At 37.4% G+C, this 19,960-nt stretch overlaps 1 protein-coding gene across 1 annotated transcript; it reads left to right on the top strand.

Annotated features, from left to right (window-relative positions):
• Positions 1-11,538: 11,538 nt before the first annotated feature.
• Positions 11,539-12,972, top strand: LOC121806982. Its single transcript, XM_042207164.1, has one exon. It carries the CDS (start codon positions 11,703-11,705, stop codon positions 12,777-12,779), a length of 1,077 nt encoding a protein of 358 aa, XP_042063098.1. The 5' UTR covers positions 11,539-11,702; the 3' UTR covers positions 12,780-12,972.
• The last annotated feature ends 6,988 nt before the right edge of the window (positions 12,973-19,960 follow it).

The raw sequence follows: 19,960 nt of genomic DNA, 5'->3' as shown, positions 1-19,960 counted from the left end.
TTTTCATTAAAGGACCTCACCTTTCTACAAATTCAACAATGGACCTTAATGAAATTAAGATTTGATTTATTTTTTTAAAATTCTCAAAGAACCAAAGAACAGGGACTCAATTTGCAGATTTTTTGGAATTTTGGTTAAATTCCATGAATTTTCAAAATATGAGATCGTACATACAAACTTTTTAGAATAAGATATTTTTTGAATCTTTATCAGTTTTCATTTTTTTTCTTATTATTTCTCTTACATACCAAATTACCCCTAATATTTTCAACACAATTTTAATACTTTTCACCCAATCCTATAAGATCATCTCCAAGGGTACACCAAAACCTAAAATGTGATAGGTAATTAGCTCCAATAGTACTCCAAAATCAATCCCATTTTTGGTTTTTTTGTAAAAAATACATATCTTTAGGTTTACACTAAACTCAAACCCAAAAAATTTTCAAATTTTGTGAGTAAAATAGACATAATGTAGAGAATATTCTTTTAAGTTTGAGTTTAGTGAAAATGGTTGAAATAAAATCATATTTGATGTGACATTTACACTAAAATGGTTTGAGCTTAGTGTAAATAGTTGGAGATGCTCTAAGACTGTAACCGACCACGGCCTCCACCCTCCTCCTCCCCTCCACAATAATACTCCATATTTCATGAATAAAATCGAATTTGAAAACTACTGCAACTCAGGATTGAAAATGGGGCAAAAATAAATCATAAAGTTGAAAAAAGTGTGCAGAGAATGGAGTTATAGTAATCAAATATTTGCTTTGACGAAGAATGCGGATAAAAATAAAATTCGCAAGGCTATATTTTAAAGAAATGTTTTTGGATATGAACTACCGGGAATGTTGAATTGATTTTGTTTACACATGAACTTCAGAGAGAGGTGATTAGGAATGATTTTGTTTACACATGTACTTCAGAGAGAGGTGATTAGGAAATGCATGCTACTCCTATAGGTGCCCACGGTTCCGGAACCGGCGGTTACGGTTTTGGAAATTGCCGAACCGGAACCGAACCGCGAGAGTGTTTCACGGTTACGGTTTCGGTTATAAAACCGACAGTTTTGGTTTGGTTCCGAACTGACGGTTTTTTTTACGGTTTTTCACGGTTCTGAACCGCCGGTTTTTTACGGTTCCGGCTTGGTTTCACGGTTTTTCGCTGTTCCGGTTTGGAACCGGCGGTTCCGGCATGGTTTCGGTTTGAAAATTTTTAAAGCTGAACCGAACCACGGTTCAAATATCGACGGTTTCGGTTCGGAATCATAACCTTCGGTTACGGTTACGGTTTCGGTTTTAAACACCGTTAGGTAAACCTTGGGCAGGTCTAGCTACTCCTACTATATAAGTAGGAGGCGACGAGTTTGTTATTTAGATAAGTAGGAGGCGACGAGTTTGTTATTTAGATGGACACGGATCAGAGATCGCGTTCCAATTTTACACAAAAGATCCGACAATATAAGTAGGAGTAAGCAATTATGTCGTGAATGTATGCTTAAAAATTTCGACTTCAACTCCCTCCATATATTCCTAGTTTCGATCATTTAGACTTTAGTGCATATAACAAAGATCTGCAAGTTGATAAAGAATTTTAAAAATAAATTTGAAATATTTGATAATTCCTTATTTACTTGTAATCATACATTTTTTATGACATAGTAATATAGTATATGCGAGTAAATGAGGTGTAAATGAGTGAATTGAATGTAATATCCATCCATTAATCCATGGCATTATTTCTAAATGCCCTTTTAATTCAAAAGTTATTGCTAGTTTGCTACACGCCTACACCCCATGTTAGTATAAATACTCTCTCCATCTCATAAAAATATATAAGTCATATTTTCTTTTTTGTCCGTCTCATAGAAATAGGTCGTATTTCTTTTTTCATCCGTCCCGTAAAAATAATACATATTCATTTATGTCAATATTTTTCTCATCCTCTATTACTTTATCAATTACGCATTCAAACTCATGTCAACCCTAAAAGCATTCATAATAGCGAGGACCCTCAAATAGTCCACCTCCAATTTCCTCTTGTCATATCATCAGCTCATCCTAAACCCTCCCAGCCTCTCACAGCCCCTCCAATTACTTCAATTTTAATTGTTGATGTTTTTATTAGATATTATAATAGCCCTCCTAACGGTGCTCCTACTGTGAATACTAAATGATCTATTTCTATGAGACGGATGTAGTATAAATTAAATGTTAGTTTAGCCCAATTATTTTATCAATACTTATAATAATACTAGTAATTTATTGTTATTACCGCTTAGGCGCTTATGATAAACGATTGGGCAGTTTAGTCCAATATTCCTTAAATAAACATTTTTCTTAGGCAGCAAAGCCCAGTATCAAGTGTAATGGGCTTATAAAATTCAGCCCAATATATACTCGAAACAAATAACGCTCCGTTTCACCTTATCGAAGTGTCTTGACATAAATCGAATTAGGGTTCGAATTTGAAGAAATTAGGATTTTAATTGTCAATGGAATTGATCCATCAGAATGATTTACGACGTGAATTTCCCGCTTTTCCGTTCTTTCCTCAGCCAGAAGGGCGGTGCCTCCGACAAGAGGTATATCTCTCCTCCAAATTTGAAGTTCTAGGTGTTGATTTTTGTTCATTTACGTTGCAAAAAATTGTTTCCGTAGGTTTTGTTGCTTCTTAGTTGCCGTTCTCTGTTTTTCCCCCCAAAAAAACCGAAGATTGATTGTTATGTTGATGATTTCTCTGTGTTCATTGATTGATGCGCTAGCTTACTTGGAGTAATCGCATTTTACTTAGTTAATTGATTATGCACTGTTGCATGCATAATCCACGTACGTGCATGCAACAATTCGCGGAATAGCCGCGTTATGAAATGAAGGAATAAGGGTCGTATGCGGATAATAATAGGCCCACGTGGACGTCCGAGCTGGCATGGGAAGGGGAGTACGTGAGTTCGGCACCGAGCTGGCATGGGAAGGGGAGTACGTGAGTTCGGCACCGAGCTGGCATGGGAAGGGGAGTACGTGAGTTCGGCACCGAGCTGGCATGGGAAGGGGAGTACGTGAGTTCGGCACCGAGCTGGCATGGGAAGGGGAGTACGTGAGTTCGGCACCGAGCTGACATGGGAAGGGGAGTACGTGAGTTCGGCACAGAGGAATATAGGTGGATGCGGGGTGCATTGCGTGAACTATAAGAAGGGGGACCACACTCTCATTTTGTTATGTTAGTTATGTGATTGTTGATTTGGGCTAGGATCCGTGATCCGTAGCAATTAGGAGTTTCATTCTCATTGTTATCGTTATTGCTTTGTTGTTGCTATTTGTAATTCCTCTTTTGCAATTTACATTCGATTACCCAGATCTATCTATCTTAGCTCGGTTACTCTGCTACGTGAGGTGGTGTTGCTTGCTTTTGCTGTGTGACTTGCAGTGATCGTTGCGATCTCGCTGGCTTCGAGCTCGAGTCGCAACAAGTGGTATCAGAGCTACCGATTCTCGGTGAAATGACGCCGGTGAACACGAGGGGATCGACGGAGGCGGAGAGGAAGGTGATGGAGTCGGAGAGGCGGGTGATGGAAATGATTGCGGAATTGGGTCAGAAACAGGAGAGAGCGGAGGCGAGAATGGAGGAGATGATGAAAGCGATTGTGGCGATAAACGTACGGAATCAAACGGCGGAAGTGAGAAAGGAACGGGAGGTCGTAGGCGATGGTGGATGTACGAACGAAGGCGGAAATGATCTCGGCCGATCTACTCGGTACGAATTTCCTAAGTTTGATGGAACTGGACTAGAAGGTTGGGTGATGAGATCGGAGTTCTTCTTCGAAATCGCGAAGGTGACAGAGGATAGGGAAAAGGTGAAAACAGCAGCGCTGCACCTAGAAGGGAAGGCATTGCAATGGCACCGGGGGTTTGTGAGTTTGCAAGGGGAAGGAGCCTACGCAGATTGGGGTGGATATGTGAAAGCTATGTCAGCGCGGTTTGGAACACACGCTTATGAAGATCCATTAGCTGATCTGAGAAATTTGAGGCAAACCAATTCGTTGCAGGAGTACATGGATGAATTTGATGAGTTATACCCGAGATCGAAGGTGTCGGGAGAGCAGGCGCTCAGTTTCTTCCTTTCCGGGCTTATTGATGAGTTACAGATGCCCGTGAGGATGTTTAAGCCGCAGAGCTTAGACGATGCTTATGCCTTAGCCAAGTTGCAGGATCTCACTGTCAAGGCGATGCAGGGCAAGCCTAAAGTGAGCCAAGGGGGAGGTTCGCAGGGGAGCAGTTATAGTGCGAATAACAAATCATTGACGGTGACTACCACCAACTACAAGCCAAGTGGAAGTGCAGGCGGCTATGGGAGCAGTAAGGAGAATGATAGAGGGAATCCAACGAGACCACCACCTAGACTTCTAAGTAAGGAAATGGAGGAGAGAAAGGCTAAGAACCTCTGCTTTTGGTGCCCGGAGAAATTCACACCGAATCACCGCTGCTCTAAAAGGAAATCCTACGTGATGCAATTGCTTGAGGAATTGAAGCAAGAAGAGTCTGAGGAGCAGGAAGAGGAGGAAGATTGTGAAGTAGCCCAGGACTTACAGCTATCTTTGCATGCTATGTGGGGAATTAATGGGGAAAGAATTATGAGGATGAGGGGAGTTTGTCAGAAAAAATACCTTAGAGTTTTGGTGGATACAGGAAGCACACACAACTTTTTGAGCAGCCACATAGCTGATAAGATCAAATGCAAGTGGACACAAGTAGCAACCGCAGCAGTTGAGGTAGCCAACGGGCAGCTACTGCAGTGCACAAAAAAATGCAAGGAGTTCCAATGGGAAATGCAGGGTTCTAAATTCACTACTGAGGTTCATGTTATTAACTTGGAAACCTATGATTTGATATTGGGAGTGACTTGGCTATCTACATTGGGGAACATTGGCTGGAATTTTAACACACTCAGTATGGTGTTCAAGTTAGATGGTCAGTTGTATCAGCTGCAGGGAGAGAAGTGGAATTCTAAGGAGAAGCAGCTCAATTGCATCCAACTAATAACTCAAGAGGAGGTCTCTGGTCAACCAGTAAAAATGAGCCAAGTGGTGACAGCGGTGGAGGGAGTTACTTGGCAATGTAATGGAATAAGCAAGGAAGAAATGTGGCCTGAGTTGGAGCAGCTACTTGAGGAGTTTGCTGAGATTTTTGAAGAACCTAAAGGCCTACCACCACAAAGGGAGCTAGATCATAAGATCATTCTGAAGGAGGGAACTGAGCCTATCAATGTGAGGCCCTATAAGTATGCAGCTCATCAGAAAGATGCTATTGAAATAATGATTAAGGAAATGCTAGAAGCCGGGGTTATAAGGAACAGCAAGAGCTCTTATGCTAGCCCTATAGTATTGGTGAAGAAAAAGGATAATACCTGGAGAATGTGTGTAGATTACAGGGCTTTGAATGCAGCCACTGTGAAGGATAAATACCCTATTCCGGTGATTGAGGAGCTGTTAGATGAGCTAGGAGCGGCTGGTTGGTTCACAAAAATTGATCTCAGATCAGGCTATTGGCAGGTTAGGATGAATCTGGAGGATGTGCACAAAACTGCTTTCAAATCCCATGAGGGCCACTATGAGTTTCTTGTCATGCCCTTCGGCTTGACAAACGCACCAGCTACTTTTCAGAACTTGATGAACACCATATTCAGGAAGTACTTGCGGAAGTTCGTGTTGGTATTCTTCGATGACATATTGGTATATAGCAGAAGCCAAGCTGAACATGTTGGGCATCTTAGGGTGGTGTTGGAATTAATGAGAGAGCATTCTCTTCTAGCTAAGAGGTCCAAGTGTGTTTTTGGGGGAAAGGAGGTGGAATACTTAGGCCATATAATATCAGAAAACGGGGTGGCTACAGATGAAGCTAAGATTGAGGCTGTCAAAAACTGGCCTCAGCCTAAAACGGTTAAACAGGTTCGGAGCTTCTTGGGTCTAACGGGGTATTACCGGCGATTTGTGCAGGGCTATGGTGTTATAGCAAAGCCTCTGGTGGAAGTTATCACAGGATCGACCTTTGAATGGACAGAAGCAGCCCAGGCAGCCTTTGAAAAGTTGAAATTCTTGATGAGTTCAACCCCTGTTTTGGCCTTACCGGATTTCTCCAAGGACTTTGTGGTGGAAACTGATGCATCTGGGGTGGGAATAGGAGCAGTATTGATGCAAGAGGGGCATCCAATTGCCTTCATCAGCAAGGTATTATCTCCTAGGTATCAATCTCTATCAGTGTACGAGAAGGAATTATTGGCTATTCTCTTGGCGGTGAAAAAATGGTATCACTATTTGCAATGCAGAAAGTTTGTGATTGTGACTGATCATCAAAGTTTGAAGTACCTTTTGGAGCAGAAACTCACAACACCTACACAACAAGCTTGGATGGCTAAGTTGATGCACTTCGACTATGAAATTAAGTACAGAAGAGGGGTAGAGAACTCCGCAGCTGATGCCCTCTCAAGAGTTCCTGAAATTATGGTTCATGCTCTCACCTCTTACATCATTCCCCTGGAACTCATAGCTAAAATCAAATCTACATGGGAGAAGGATCCGCAGCTACAACAGATTATCTCAGAAAAACAGCAAAACCTTGAATCTCATCCGAAATTTAGTTGGCAGAAAGGGGAGTTGAGGAGATATGGGAAGTTAGTGGTGGGAAATGACATCCAATTGAAGGCACAGATATTGGCAGTATTTCATGAGTCTGCTCTAGGGGGGCATTCTGGGGCTCTGCCTACTTATAAGAGACTATCGGCCTTACTATATTGGCCCAAGATGATGAAGGAAGTAAGGGAGTTTGTGAGGCTTTGTGTCGTTTGTCAAAGATTCAAGGCAGGAAATTCTCCCCCCGCTGGGCTACTACAGCCATTGCCTACTCCAACTTCACTCTTTACTGACTTAACTATGGATTTTGTGGAGGCTTTGCCAACTTCTCAGGGGAAGGATGCCATACTGGTGGTAGTGGACCGGCTGAGCAAGTATGCTCATTTCATGACAATGACTCATCCTTTTACCTCTAAACAAGTGGCTGAAACCTTTATGAATTCAGTCTTTAAGCTTCATGGGATGCCACTAAAGATAGTCAGTGACCGGGGTGCAACGTTCATGAGTGCTTTTTGGGCCGACTTCTTTGCCTTGTTGGGAGTTGATCTCTTGTACTCCACGGCCTATCATCCGGAGACAGATGGCCAGTCCGAAGTAGTTAACCGATGCTTGCAATGCTATTTAAGGTGTTCGGTTGGGGAGAAGCCACATTCTTGGCATCAATGGTTGGGTCTCGCCGAGTATTGGTATAATACTTCGTACCATTCGAGTATCAAAATGACTCCCTTCGAAGCTCTGTATGGGTATGCTCCACCTCTACATGTGCCGTATTTGCCCGGGGATTCACGGGTGGAGGCAGTAGATATTGCCTTACGGGACAGAGAGGAAATGATTTCAGTGCTCAAAATGAATATACAGAAGGCTGCGGACCGGATGCAAAGGCAAGCCAACAAGCATAGGGTGGATCGCGAGTATGAAATTGGTGATTGGGTGTGGCTGAAGCTGCAGGATTATCGACAAAAGTCCATCCGAGGCAAGCACCACAAATTTGAACCAAAGTTTTTTGGGCCCTACCAGATTCTGGACAAGATCGGCAAGGTGGCCTATAGGCTGAGTCTTCCCTCATCAGCCACCATCCATAATGTGTTCCACGTTTCTCTACTTAGGCCGGCTTCTCAGCCTACTGGTCCAGTGCCCAACCTACCTGCTATATCTCACATTAGGGATGCTCTGCCGCAAGCTATACTTGAGCGAAAAATGGTGAAGAGGCACAATCAAGCTGTTACTCAATGGCTCATACATTGGGATGGGTATTCACCCGCGGATGCTTCGTGGGAATATGCGGATGAAATCAAAGCACGTTTTCCCTGGTTCCTTGAGGACAAGGAACCTTAAGAGGGGGGTATTGTTGCATGCATAATCCACGTACGTGCATGCAACAATTCGCGGAATAGCCGCGTTATGAAATGAAGGAATAAGGGTCGTATGCGGATAATAATAGGCCCACGTGGACGTCCGAGCTGGCATGGGAAGGGGAGTACGTGAGTTCGGCACCGAGCTGGCATGGGAAGGGGAGTACGTGAGTTCGGCACCGAGCTGGCATGGGAAGGGGAGTACGTGAGTTCGGCACCGAGCTGGCATGGGAAGGGGAGTACGTGAGTTCGGCACCGAGCTGGCATGGGAAGGGGAGTACGTGAGTTCGGCACCGAGCTGGCATGGGAAGGGGAGTACGTGAGTTCGGCACCGAGCTGACATGGGAAGGGGAGTACGTGAGTTCGGCACAGAGGAATATAGGTGGATGCGGGGTGCATTGCGTGAACTATAAGAAGGGGGACCACACTCTCATTTTGTTATGTTAGTTATGTGATTGTTGATTTGGGCTAGGATCCGTGATCCGTAGCAATTAGGAGTTTCATTCTCATTGTTATCGTTATTGCTTTGTTGTTGCTATTTGTAATTCCTCTTTTGCAATTTACATTCGATTACCCAGATCTATCTATCTTAGCTCGGTTACTCTGCTACGTGAGGTGGTGTTGCTTGCTTTTGCTGTGTGACTTGCAGTGATCGTTGCGATCTCGCTGGCTTCGAGCTCGAGTCGCAACATGCACTTAATAGTGCAAACTCGAGCTCCTTGTGATTATTTTGCGTATATAAAGATTTTCCCCTGATTTAATGAGTTGGAAATGTAATTCAATATCCATATGCGAACTTTTTGTTTTGCATATTTCTTGTTTAATAGATTACTGTAGTTCACACCGTTTATTTGGAGGAGAAATCATTTAGCCTAGTGTGTTAATTAATTATGTAACAGTCCTAATCTGGCATATTTTGCATAATTATAACATTTCCCCAAATATGAAGCTCTAGGAATGTAAATCCATGTACAAATCTTAAAATTCCCTTCTGCCAAAACATATTGGGTAACAAGAGTGCAAACTGTAATTATTTGTTCTACATTTTTTATTTTCCATAGTTATCATTGTAAGCCATCACTTTATGTTCAATGGAGTCTTCTCTGGATACTTGATTATTTGATATTCTCATTTGGAGATAATATGTGTCCAGTGCCTGTTGTAAGGAATCTAGCAACAGATGTATGCATTTCCCATCCACACATGTTTATCATGTGCTATGTGCTTTGCCTTCTGCGTCAGGCTTTCCATATGCAGTATATTAGTATAATAAGAATAAGATTAGGATTCCCTACTTGAGTTTCACTGAAATTGGTGCCAATTCTTTTCTTAAGGAAAACCGAAGAGCAGAAGCCGAAGGAACATAGGCCAAAGGCAAATGAGAACAAACCTGTTATGTCAGAGTAACAGTTGCATGATACAATCACTACCTTGGATGGAGTTTCCAAATGTCTAAATGCCACTTAATATTGTAACTCCTTTAACTTGAACATCAAGTTTATTTCTCTAGACTATATGTCTACATGTAACAAGATATTGCTCTTTAATAGTAAAGCTTTTGTCTGATAAAAAAAATCTACTTGTTTCAAGTTCTTCGCTGCTCTTATGTTATGTGTATTTAGTTAGGTGCCAGTTTGGCTGGTTCAAATTTAGGGGTTAATGTGATACATAATCTGAATACAGAACTTAGATTCACATGACTCAGATTCTTGATCAGATGCACTGAGTAAGTAAAAAAAATGCATGTCAACCAGAAGGATTCTGCATCATTTCCCTCTTTACTTTGTCTCCTTTATAATCATGAATATCTTGCATTGTTGCTGTCTTTAGATGTTAGAAGAATTACTACTTTATGATTTTCCCCTTGTGAGAGCTTTGACTTACCTGATAAAGTTTGTTGTGTGGGATCTAGACACAGTGAATGTTCTCACAAGATTGATACTAGAAAATTATGGAAATGGTCACAGCATACAATTAGGGGACCCCCAATCAGAAAAGGATAGGTGGTGGTTGTGAATAAAGGTGGTGTGTGCAATGGAGTAGTAATTGAGTAGCTTCCCATGTGAAATTGAAGACTTGGAACTTCCTTTTTCCAAACCCCAAAACCCTTTAGAATTATTCACCATCAAAAGACTTGGAACTTCCTTTTTCCAAACCCCAAAACCCTTTAGAATTATTCACCTTCAATTAACCTCCCTATCTCGTGTACTTCCCCCATTATTGATGCTTGACTTCAATCACTACCAACATTGATAATTTAACATCAACGGTTATGGTTGATCCTGATCTGTAAGATATGAACATTTATTCTTGCTAGGTTGGACTAAGAAAGTGTGGGTGGTAGTCTAACCGACTAACTTTTGAGGACTGTCATGATCTATTACAACCAACACCTAGGTTACTTTACATTTGTGCACTTAAATGATAGATTGATGCCTTATACACATTGTTTGTAAGATCCTTTTCTACATATTCTTTGCCATGTAGAACTCGGAATGGTCAAATTTGTCTATATTACAATTTTTTCCTTTGTGTACGTGAAGAATGTTTAATGCTAAAGTGAGTTAATACTGAATTAAATTTTATAGGCCTTGACTTTGCCTAAACTCTAAATTTAATTCTTCTTTGTTGGCCATGTCCCATGTGATGTATGTCAACGTTAGGCTTTTTGCCGACTAGTAATTAACTGCATTAATTAGATAAAATTAACCGAATTATTATTTTATTTCCCATTTGGGTGCATGATCTATAAGCATCAATTAGTATAACTTTCTTCCTCTATATAAAATGTTCAACAGTTCAAGTGAGGATGTCATATATAGAATACCTAATTATATTGAATAATCGATTTGCTTTAAAGCCTAACTTACAATACTGCAAAATGATAGCCAGTGCATAATTTTGCTGAAATAATTGTTCGTGGACTCGAGTGCAAAACAAAAATAATAAAAAGGGTGAGATATAATACACCTTAATAATTCGACCATCCCAAAAAATAATTATTGACATGTGTCTATTATCTCTTCTATAGATCTAATATGGTGAAGATATCAATTAAATTTGACTTGGGTAGAACTAGGCCTCCAAAATGGTTGTATTAATTTTGTTAGTTATGTGATGAAAGAAATACTTAACACGCCATTAAATGGTGTACTATGTATGTAGTATTAATTTCGTTAGTTATGGGATGAAAGAAGCACTTAGCATGTCATTAAATGGTGTACTATAAGTACATATATAATTTACCGCTACTATTTACTCCCTAATTAACGTAAGATTCAGATAATCATAACCAGTTTCTCCTATTAGTAACTATATCAATAATTATCTATATAATTAGTAGATCATTCATTGTAATTCTCTATTGCAGATATGTTTATCATATATTTAATTTAACCCGACATAAGTTTATAAGTACATTTCTCAAATAGAGCTTAAACACAATTAATCAAATTTCGTTTTCGATAACACCAATCCTTTTCACATAGACTAAAACTAAAAGAAAAGGCTATAATTTCGGTTGTTGGATTACATAATCCATAAATAAAGGCAAAAGCTTTTTTTTTTATCATCTCTCTCTATTGAATCATTTGCATGAGCAATTTCACCTCCCTTTATTCACGCCGCATTCTCCCAATCAACAAGATTCCATATTCTTCATCTTCATCCCCATTTCTTCACCATCTCCCATTTTTCTATTCCCTTCTCTCTCTAGATTTCCAGAAATGTCTGATCTGTGCAGCTCCAAGTGTAAATTTTCTAGTCTTATTATCCTCTGCTCCTTCATTATCTCTCATCCTCTCTACTTCTCCTACTTAATCTTCTTCTCCCCCTACCTCCTCAAGCTCCTCTCCTTTCTCTCCCCACTCTTCATCACCACTTCCCTCCTCTCCCTCGCCTTCCTCTTCCACACCCAATCCCACTTCACTTCCATCCTACAGAGCTTACAATTCAGCAAAGATCACCACCCCAATGATCAAGAGCCCCAAAATTCAGACGAACTTGGCATCTACGAAATCGTCTTCGGTCCTCCACCAATGAGAGAAGAAGCCCCACCCCAAATCTTGGACCAGGCCCCTCAAAAAGATCCAATTTTGGAGCCGAATCCGTTGCCGGGCCCCGCCGAGGAAGCTCCGATCACCGTGGCCGGAAAAATCGAAAACTCCGGCGAATTCTTGAAGGTCTCCAAAACTCCCGTGATGGATCAGGAGAAGAGGCTGGAGAATTTCTTGAAAATTCTAGATAATTTCGAGCGGCTGGCCTCCAATGTCGAAGAGAAGAAGATCAAACCAAAACAGAATTCATCACTCAACAATGGATCAGAGACAGCAGCAGCAGCGGCCATATGTAATAAAAATACTAATCAATCAAACTCTCAGCGCATAATCAGCAGCGGCGGCGGAGGAGGAGGAGACTCATTCTCTAGTTATGGGTCGATGAGGAGGGAGAGGGAGTGGAAGAGGACGCTGGCGGGAAAGCTGTTTGAGGAGAGGCACAGCAGCAATGGCGGCGGAGGAGGAGGGGAAGGGATGGACTCGCTGTGGGAAGCGTACGAGATGGAGGCCGACAAGGCTAGTACGAGGAGGGGGAGGAGAGAGAAGGAGGAGGAGGAAGATGATGAGATAGGAGGAGGGGAGGTGTGCTGCTTGCAGGCGCTGAAGATGTCGGCGGGGAAGATGAGTTTGGGAGTGGGGAGGCCGAAGCTTGTCAAGATTTCTAAGGCGATCAAGGGGATTGGATGGTTGCATAGTTTAACCAAAAACAGCAAGAAGGTTCATAACAATGGTGATCATAGATATTAGCTAGCTACTTCTTGCATGATCAACGTTTTAATTTTGTTTTCCATAAGTTTTTAAGTGGTAAATATATTTTGGCTTGTGGGGCTTATGTTCTTCTATTTATGGTTTTTTTTCGTTACATGTATACTTGTATTTATTTACGAACCAATGCGTTTATCATAATTGAGACTGAATATCATGGATTATGTTAAGATGACAAACCTTCTTAAAGTGACAACGTACCACCAATCTCGTGCTGCCACATGACACGTTATCCAACAATATTAATTTAGTATGCGTTTACTGATTGTATGATAGTAATAGGTGGATTGCAGTGTAGATTGTTAAGTATTGCTGTATAGGCATAGAATGTTTCAGTTGCAGTATATATATAGATAGATTGCTTTATACCGTTATTTTGCATAATAGACAATAATGCAATACTCAACACTGTACACTACAATCCACGCAATACTATCATGCAATCTGTAGAAATTCATCTAAAACGCTTACTATGATATTGCTGAATACTCCCCTAATTTACTGGATAGCGTGTCACGTGGCAGTACAAGGTTGATGGTACGTTGTCACTCTAATTATAATGGCACCCTAACGCTCCCCGAATATCAGGTGATACTTTTAAACCGGGATTGCAGACATTGGATATCGTGGCTGGGGTAGTTATGCAATTGCGCCTATTCTAAAAGGCATTGACTCTCTCCACAAAACATTAAATTTTATATAATCTCTCAATTTAAGACGTATTATAAAAGTCCTTTTATGAGGATTCAATCGCAATCCTATTTCACATGTTTGCTTGAAAGAATTTACACAAAAAGTAACTCACATAATTTCAAATTTTTGTGAGTGGTGTGAAGGGATACATGTTTCTCTCAAAACTTTAGGCCATCTCAACACTGTCTCTTATTTGTCTCTTAACTGTCTCTTAACCGTCTCATCCCTTAACTATTCATGAGTCCCACTATACTTTTCACTCAATCTCTTAACTAAGAGACAGAGCTTGCAACCCTCCATCTCTTATCTGTCTCTTAACCATCTCTTAACTTACTATTCATTCAATTTGATATTTTATTTTTTTTCCAACAAATTCAATTAATAAAAACACATTTCATGGAGGTGATTTGAGAAGAATAGAGGTGTGTTTGTGTGTAATGAGGATGAAATAGGAGTATTTATAGAGTAAAAAATAAAAAATAAAATAAAGGACAATGACCATTGAACGGTCTTATGACCGTTTATAATTTTTAATTTTTTTATTAAATTCGATTTTTTTTAAAAATGATTTATTGCGTCAGCATGACGAAACTCACTCGCGGGTCGGCGAGTGAGCGTCACGCATGGCGCCGGAGCGCGCCACGTCGCGCAAGCGCGTGCGAGACAACTCACGCGCCGTCTCGGAGGGACGAGCGTCTCGGCGGGCTGGGAACGAGACGGGACGCTGCAAAGCGTCCCGCACCCGTCTCGTCTCAGAGGGACGAGATAAGGGACACCCGCGAGACGCGTTGCGGGTGCCCTTAGAATTCTTTCAAAAGAAAAAGGTTGAAAATTTTATACTCCATTAACTTATCGATTAATAAAACTGATCCTACTTTTACCTATATCAACAATATCCGCTGAAATATGTGAAATCTTGTCAAGTCAAAAACCATAAAACAAGATGAAGATAAACTAGTTGAAACTAGATGGGAGTATGAAAATATGTACTACTCTGTCTAACGAAAATTTTTTAAGTCGTTTTCGTAATATACATACTCCATAAGAATTAATTATCACACATTGTAGACGGTTGAGCAATTAAATTAAAATAAAATTTTAAATAAAATCTTATGAAATATTAATTATCAATCAATATTTATGTCATGATATATGAACCAGTTAATAAAACAAACAAATTAGAAACTTCTTTCACCAGAGTATATACTTGACTATAGTTTCTCGAATTCTTAATTAAATCGGTCTTTTGGTAATTTGGTTATCTTTCCTCGAATCAGTGGCGGATTCAGGATTTTTCGTCTGAGGGTACGATAAATGATTTTAACGATTCGAAGCTTCAAAATCTGGCAAATTTAATATTTTATTTTATTTTTTTCGCACAAAATCTATAATTTTAATTTTAATAAAACAAACATTATGTAGATGTGCATTAAAAGAAAATTGAAAAGATAAAAACTAATTATATATTATAATGAAACATGCATTACACGAGAATGTGTGTGAATTGTGTTGGTTTTTAATCCAATAGAATATTATTAAAATATTAAAAAGATAAATAAACTATAAAAATTACATATTATTGGAATACAGAAAAATAAATATATATACGTTAGATATTTTGCCTTATCAAATGCATTTTTTTAATATTTTAAAAGATATAAAAGCAAAGATATAAATAAAATGAAAAATTTGAAGAACAGGAAATAAATTGGTTAAGGCGTTGGTGAAAAGAATCAAACCCAGGCCTTCCGTGTGAAAGACCGAGAACCATACCACTAGACCAACTACACCAACTTATTTTGGGTACACTCGTACCCCTATGTTCGCACATGGATCCGGCCCTGCCTTGAATAAAGCCTTATCTAGTACTCCTACTTACAATTTTTTCCAATATAATTATCAATTTTATAGTCGAATTCACTTTTATGGTATGCTATTCAATATTCATTCAATATGGATTTTGATGCCAATTTTAAACCATCTAACAACGAGATAATCTCCCCAGAACATACTAATATAGTTTGGGCCCAAAAGGCCCAACCCATTGACTTGGTCACTGCATTAGTTAGATTGCATAGGCCCAAAAGTTATACCGGAAGTCCAGAACCATCTCAATTTTATTTTTATACATATAATAGAGCATTTACTTATGATTATTTTCACAGAATCACATGAAATTGTTTTGAAGAAATTGTACAGTAAAAGTTCCATACAATTATATATTGTCTGGGCGATGAAAAGATATTACTATTAGAGAATTTTAAAAAGAAAAGATATTACTATTAGAGAATTTTAAAAAGAAAAGATATTATCATATTGTACATATTTTTAAAACACTTTATTTGCTCCACAAAATAAACGAAAATAAAACACACTATTTCCATTCATTCTAGGTCGATCCCTCTCTCAAATTCATTTTCTTCTTCTATTTCTATCACTATATTACACTTCTAGCACATTTCAACTTCACTTTATTTTATGTAGCTGGACGTATATATTTTTTTCTTTTTTTAATTATTTATTATCATTTTCTTGTGTCAACGGCATTCACTCGCCATATGACATGAGCAATTTGGTAGGAAGATAAATAAATAAAACATGATAAAAACACGTATAAAAGCTTGGTCGAACTAAAATTGTAAAAGTGTACCATGTATATTAGTATCATCTTATTTGCTTTATGGACAACTCTTGAAATGAACCCTCAACTTTAAAATTTTGAGAATTAATAAACTAATGGTAGAAATAGGATAGAGTTGTAAACCATCGCTATCTTAAAAAATGAAATTGAGAATAAGAGAAAGGAATTGATGACTTCTACAACTGCTACTTATACTGTAGAAAATATCGTTTTATTCTTTTAATTATAATGATTAATGTTTTCCCATTATTGTACATTACTTTGGGCGTATTCCATCAAAATATACAATGAAAAAACTGATTAAAATACGTATTAAAATATGGCCATGTAAAGATAACAATGGCATAATTAAAATTGAGAAGCAAACACGTTTTTAAGAACAAACTTCATTTCATTGTTCAGGACAACTTTTTTTTATTTCACCCAAGTGTAAAGGCATTTTTCTACTAAATTTGCCAAAAAAAATGTTGATTATAATACCATTATTAAGTGGGCAAAACTAAACCAATTCATGCCACGTGGATAGCCAATATGCAAGTGTCGTGGGGTTGTATAAATGGACTATATATTTATGAGGCATATATAAACTAAAAAATCGATTTATAGAATGAAAACTGATATACTATTTAAGATTATTGACAAGCTCTGTCGTGGGTGCAATATGAGTTGAAGCTATTAAAGTGATGGATAATATTAATTAATCCGAAATTAAAATACATGGAACATAGACGAAGAATAAGGTCTCATTCTCTTCCTTTTATTGAATTAAATGCATCCAAATGAAATAATGAAGTGACATTGTGGGAAAAAGGAGACATGTGATATTGAATAGAAATAATCCTCCCTAACTCTTGGCCCCAACCTACACAAATGTTATGTTGAACCAATTTCTAGGATAAGAAAGACTTGGCACTATCAACACTATGGAGATTCATTATGTCAATTTTCATATTGATTGCGTGTCAACTTCAGATCGTTAATATCTAAGAATAGTTTGATTTCAATAAAGTTAAATAATGCCATGACTCGGCCAGCAATGGATTGATGCTAAAGAAAACACATCCTATTTAAATTATGAATGCAAGTTTATTTAATTTTCTTCTTATTAAAATTCATTCGACCAATTAAACTATTTCAAATTGCACTCAAGTTGTCTTAAACCAATACATTGGTAATTACATATATTTGAAGTTCAATAAGTATAATGTTTCCATCACAAGACACATGACATTATAGATAATATTGAATAAAACGAAAATGAGGACATAAAATATGATGCAAGGAGAAAAAGACAGCCTGAAAAGCAGAGATGTGAAAAAGCAAAACAAAGCATGGTTTTAAAGAGACAAAACATTGGTTTAGTTCAGGGGGTTACCCCTATTTATTTAATTTCCCTTTCACATCTTTTCTGCTCATAAAATAATAAATAATCATGATTAATACTACCAACATTTTATTTTATAGTTTTTATATAAAGTACTTAATATTTACATGTGACAACATGCCGCAAAAGTTGTTTTCATAACAGACAAATCCAAGGCTGCTGTTCCCTGCCTTTTTCATTTGAAAATATTTTTTAAAAATCTTTTTAAGATTGCATTTTATAATTTTTGTCCAAATATATAATGGCCACTGTTTTGCTTTTTGCTGTTATCTTCTCGTTGGCTACTACGAAACATTTGTAGGCTGCTTTATGCTTTATATTTATATATTACTATTACTCATAAAAGGAATATTATTTTTAGGGCTCAAGATAAATTCACATTTGATGAGCTGCATGACATATAATAATTGAATTAATTAATTAATTAGTTCAATACAATGATTGAGCTATGCTAAGTTATAAACTTATTAATAAATTCCTAACTACCTATCGCATCAAATTAATAGCGTAGATGGCTATATATAGTCACATATTTAAATAGGTTAAGTAGTAAAGTTAAGATTCTCAAAACTGGTTGGTGTGCATTTGGATTGAGAGTTTTGATTGTGAATTTTATAATTGAGTTACATTAATTCAGAGATTGAATGAGATGTCAAAGTTGTGATTAGTTTTATTTTGGTTTTCATGATTTTTTTTCTTTTTTCTTTTTCTTTTAATTCTTAAGTTTAACTATGAATATGATCATTAGAAATCGCTTTATATTAGAGTATAAGTTTATGTTTGGATAAGTAGCATCTAATACATGTGTAGTTTGCATTTTACTCTTGGTAAATGACCCAATAATTATTTGGTGTTCTATATTGGAACTTCTTAATATGTAGTAACCAAATTGTGATGAGATCACTACTCTTTCGTGGATGAGAATTGATAGATAATATCCTGATAAAATTTTCTTATATTTAACCTGAGATAGATCGCTTACATTAATATTTTTATTGTTAATTGTCTATACTAGATTACTAGCTCATTTTCTCTTTAACTAATACTTGTCTTTAATTTGCCATTATCTGATTTCAGTTCCAACTATTTGTAAATAATTACATGTCTATCCAAAAAAATATTTAATTGAGGTAATCTCTTATGAGTAAGTTATAAGTGGACTCTCGTATGTTTGCATGTATGATGTATGTTATACTTCAAAATACTAGTAAAGTTCGTTTATAAAAATATTGTGCTAAGACATGGCTCGAAATATATTAATATAGCCAAACATGATATAATTTGTAATTAATTTTATGGCCTCCAACTAACATGATTATTAATTAATTTTATGGTATCCAACTAACATGATTATTGTAGATGAGCTTTGTAACCAATTAATTTCATGAAATGCATAGCCACCACTTTCACATCAAATTAAGGATATGTAACAAAACCGGACCAAACCTTTTGTGGAAATAAAGGAGGAAAATGCATAGCCACCACTTTCCCATTATTATAAGATACTAATAATTATGAATATATATTTATTGATATATGTCGGATCAGTGATTAATTATATTTCTTCGTGGAGTCATTAAGGGTAAACAAACAAAATCGTGATATGCAATTCTAACAACTTTTGCTTGAATCCAACCCTTGTCATTTCACTTAATTAATAGCACATGGCTACTCATATAAATCACAATTCACAAAATATTAAAAAAACAAAAAAAATAAAAATATCTCTGTTCGCCGTTGACATGAAAAAAACGAACACAGGCCCTTGTAAAAATTTCTTTTTACAATTTTTTTTATCATTTTTTGGGCTGAAAAGACAATTAATAAAAAATAAAAGGTGCCTCAATGGAATAACTGATTGTCAGAGTTTTTGCAGCTATATAGCTATGACAAATTGTGGGGCATCTACTGTGATTTTATGCTGCTGTGAGCAATGATTTATTTATTTTTATTTTGAGTTAAAATTTATAGTCAGTGGGGACATTAATTTTGAAGTATAGCAGTGAGTTGGAGATGGAATGTAAGTTTCAATTTCTTTATTTTTATTATTGTGACATAGAATTGGCAGAGCTTTTTTGGCCAATTAATGCATATATCCATCATATAGTTTCTTGGACTTTTACTTGCACATATTCCAATTTATATCTACATATATACATATGATGTACACTCACAATCTCCATGAAAAGTGTGGGCGGAGGTGGGGCGCATAAGCTGGAAAGTAAAATTAAGTGAAATTTTTTTTAGAAAAAATATTAAATATAAACAAGGTCAAAAACAGGAATTATGTTCTACAATATAAATACCACCTTCTTGATAAATGAATGAAAATGATAATGAATACTAGTATGTATTGAAAATGAGAGGTCTCCTAGCTGTGTCAAAGATCTTTGGGCTGTTGATTAAATGTAAACTTTCTTATTTTGTGTGTTATGTGAAGTTTGA

Source organism: Salvia splendens, chromosome 6 (genome assembly GCF_004379255.2).
Source record: "Salvia splendens isolate huo1 chromosome 6, SspV2, whole genome shotgun sequence".
NCBI lineage: Eukaryota > Viridiplantae > Streptophyta > Magnoliopsida > Lamiales > Lamiaceae > Salvia > Salvia splendens.
The sequence above is the reverse complement of the archived record's forward strand: the minus strand, read 5'-3'. Positions and strand labels throughout refer to the sequence as shown.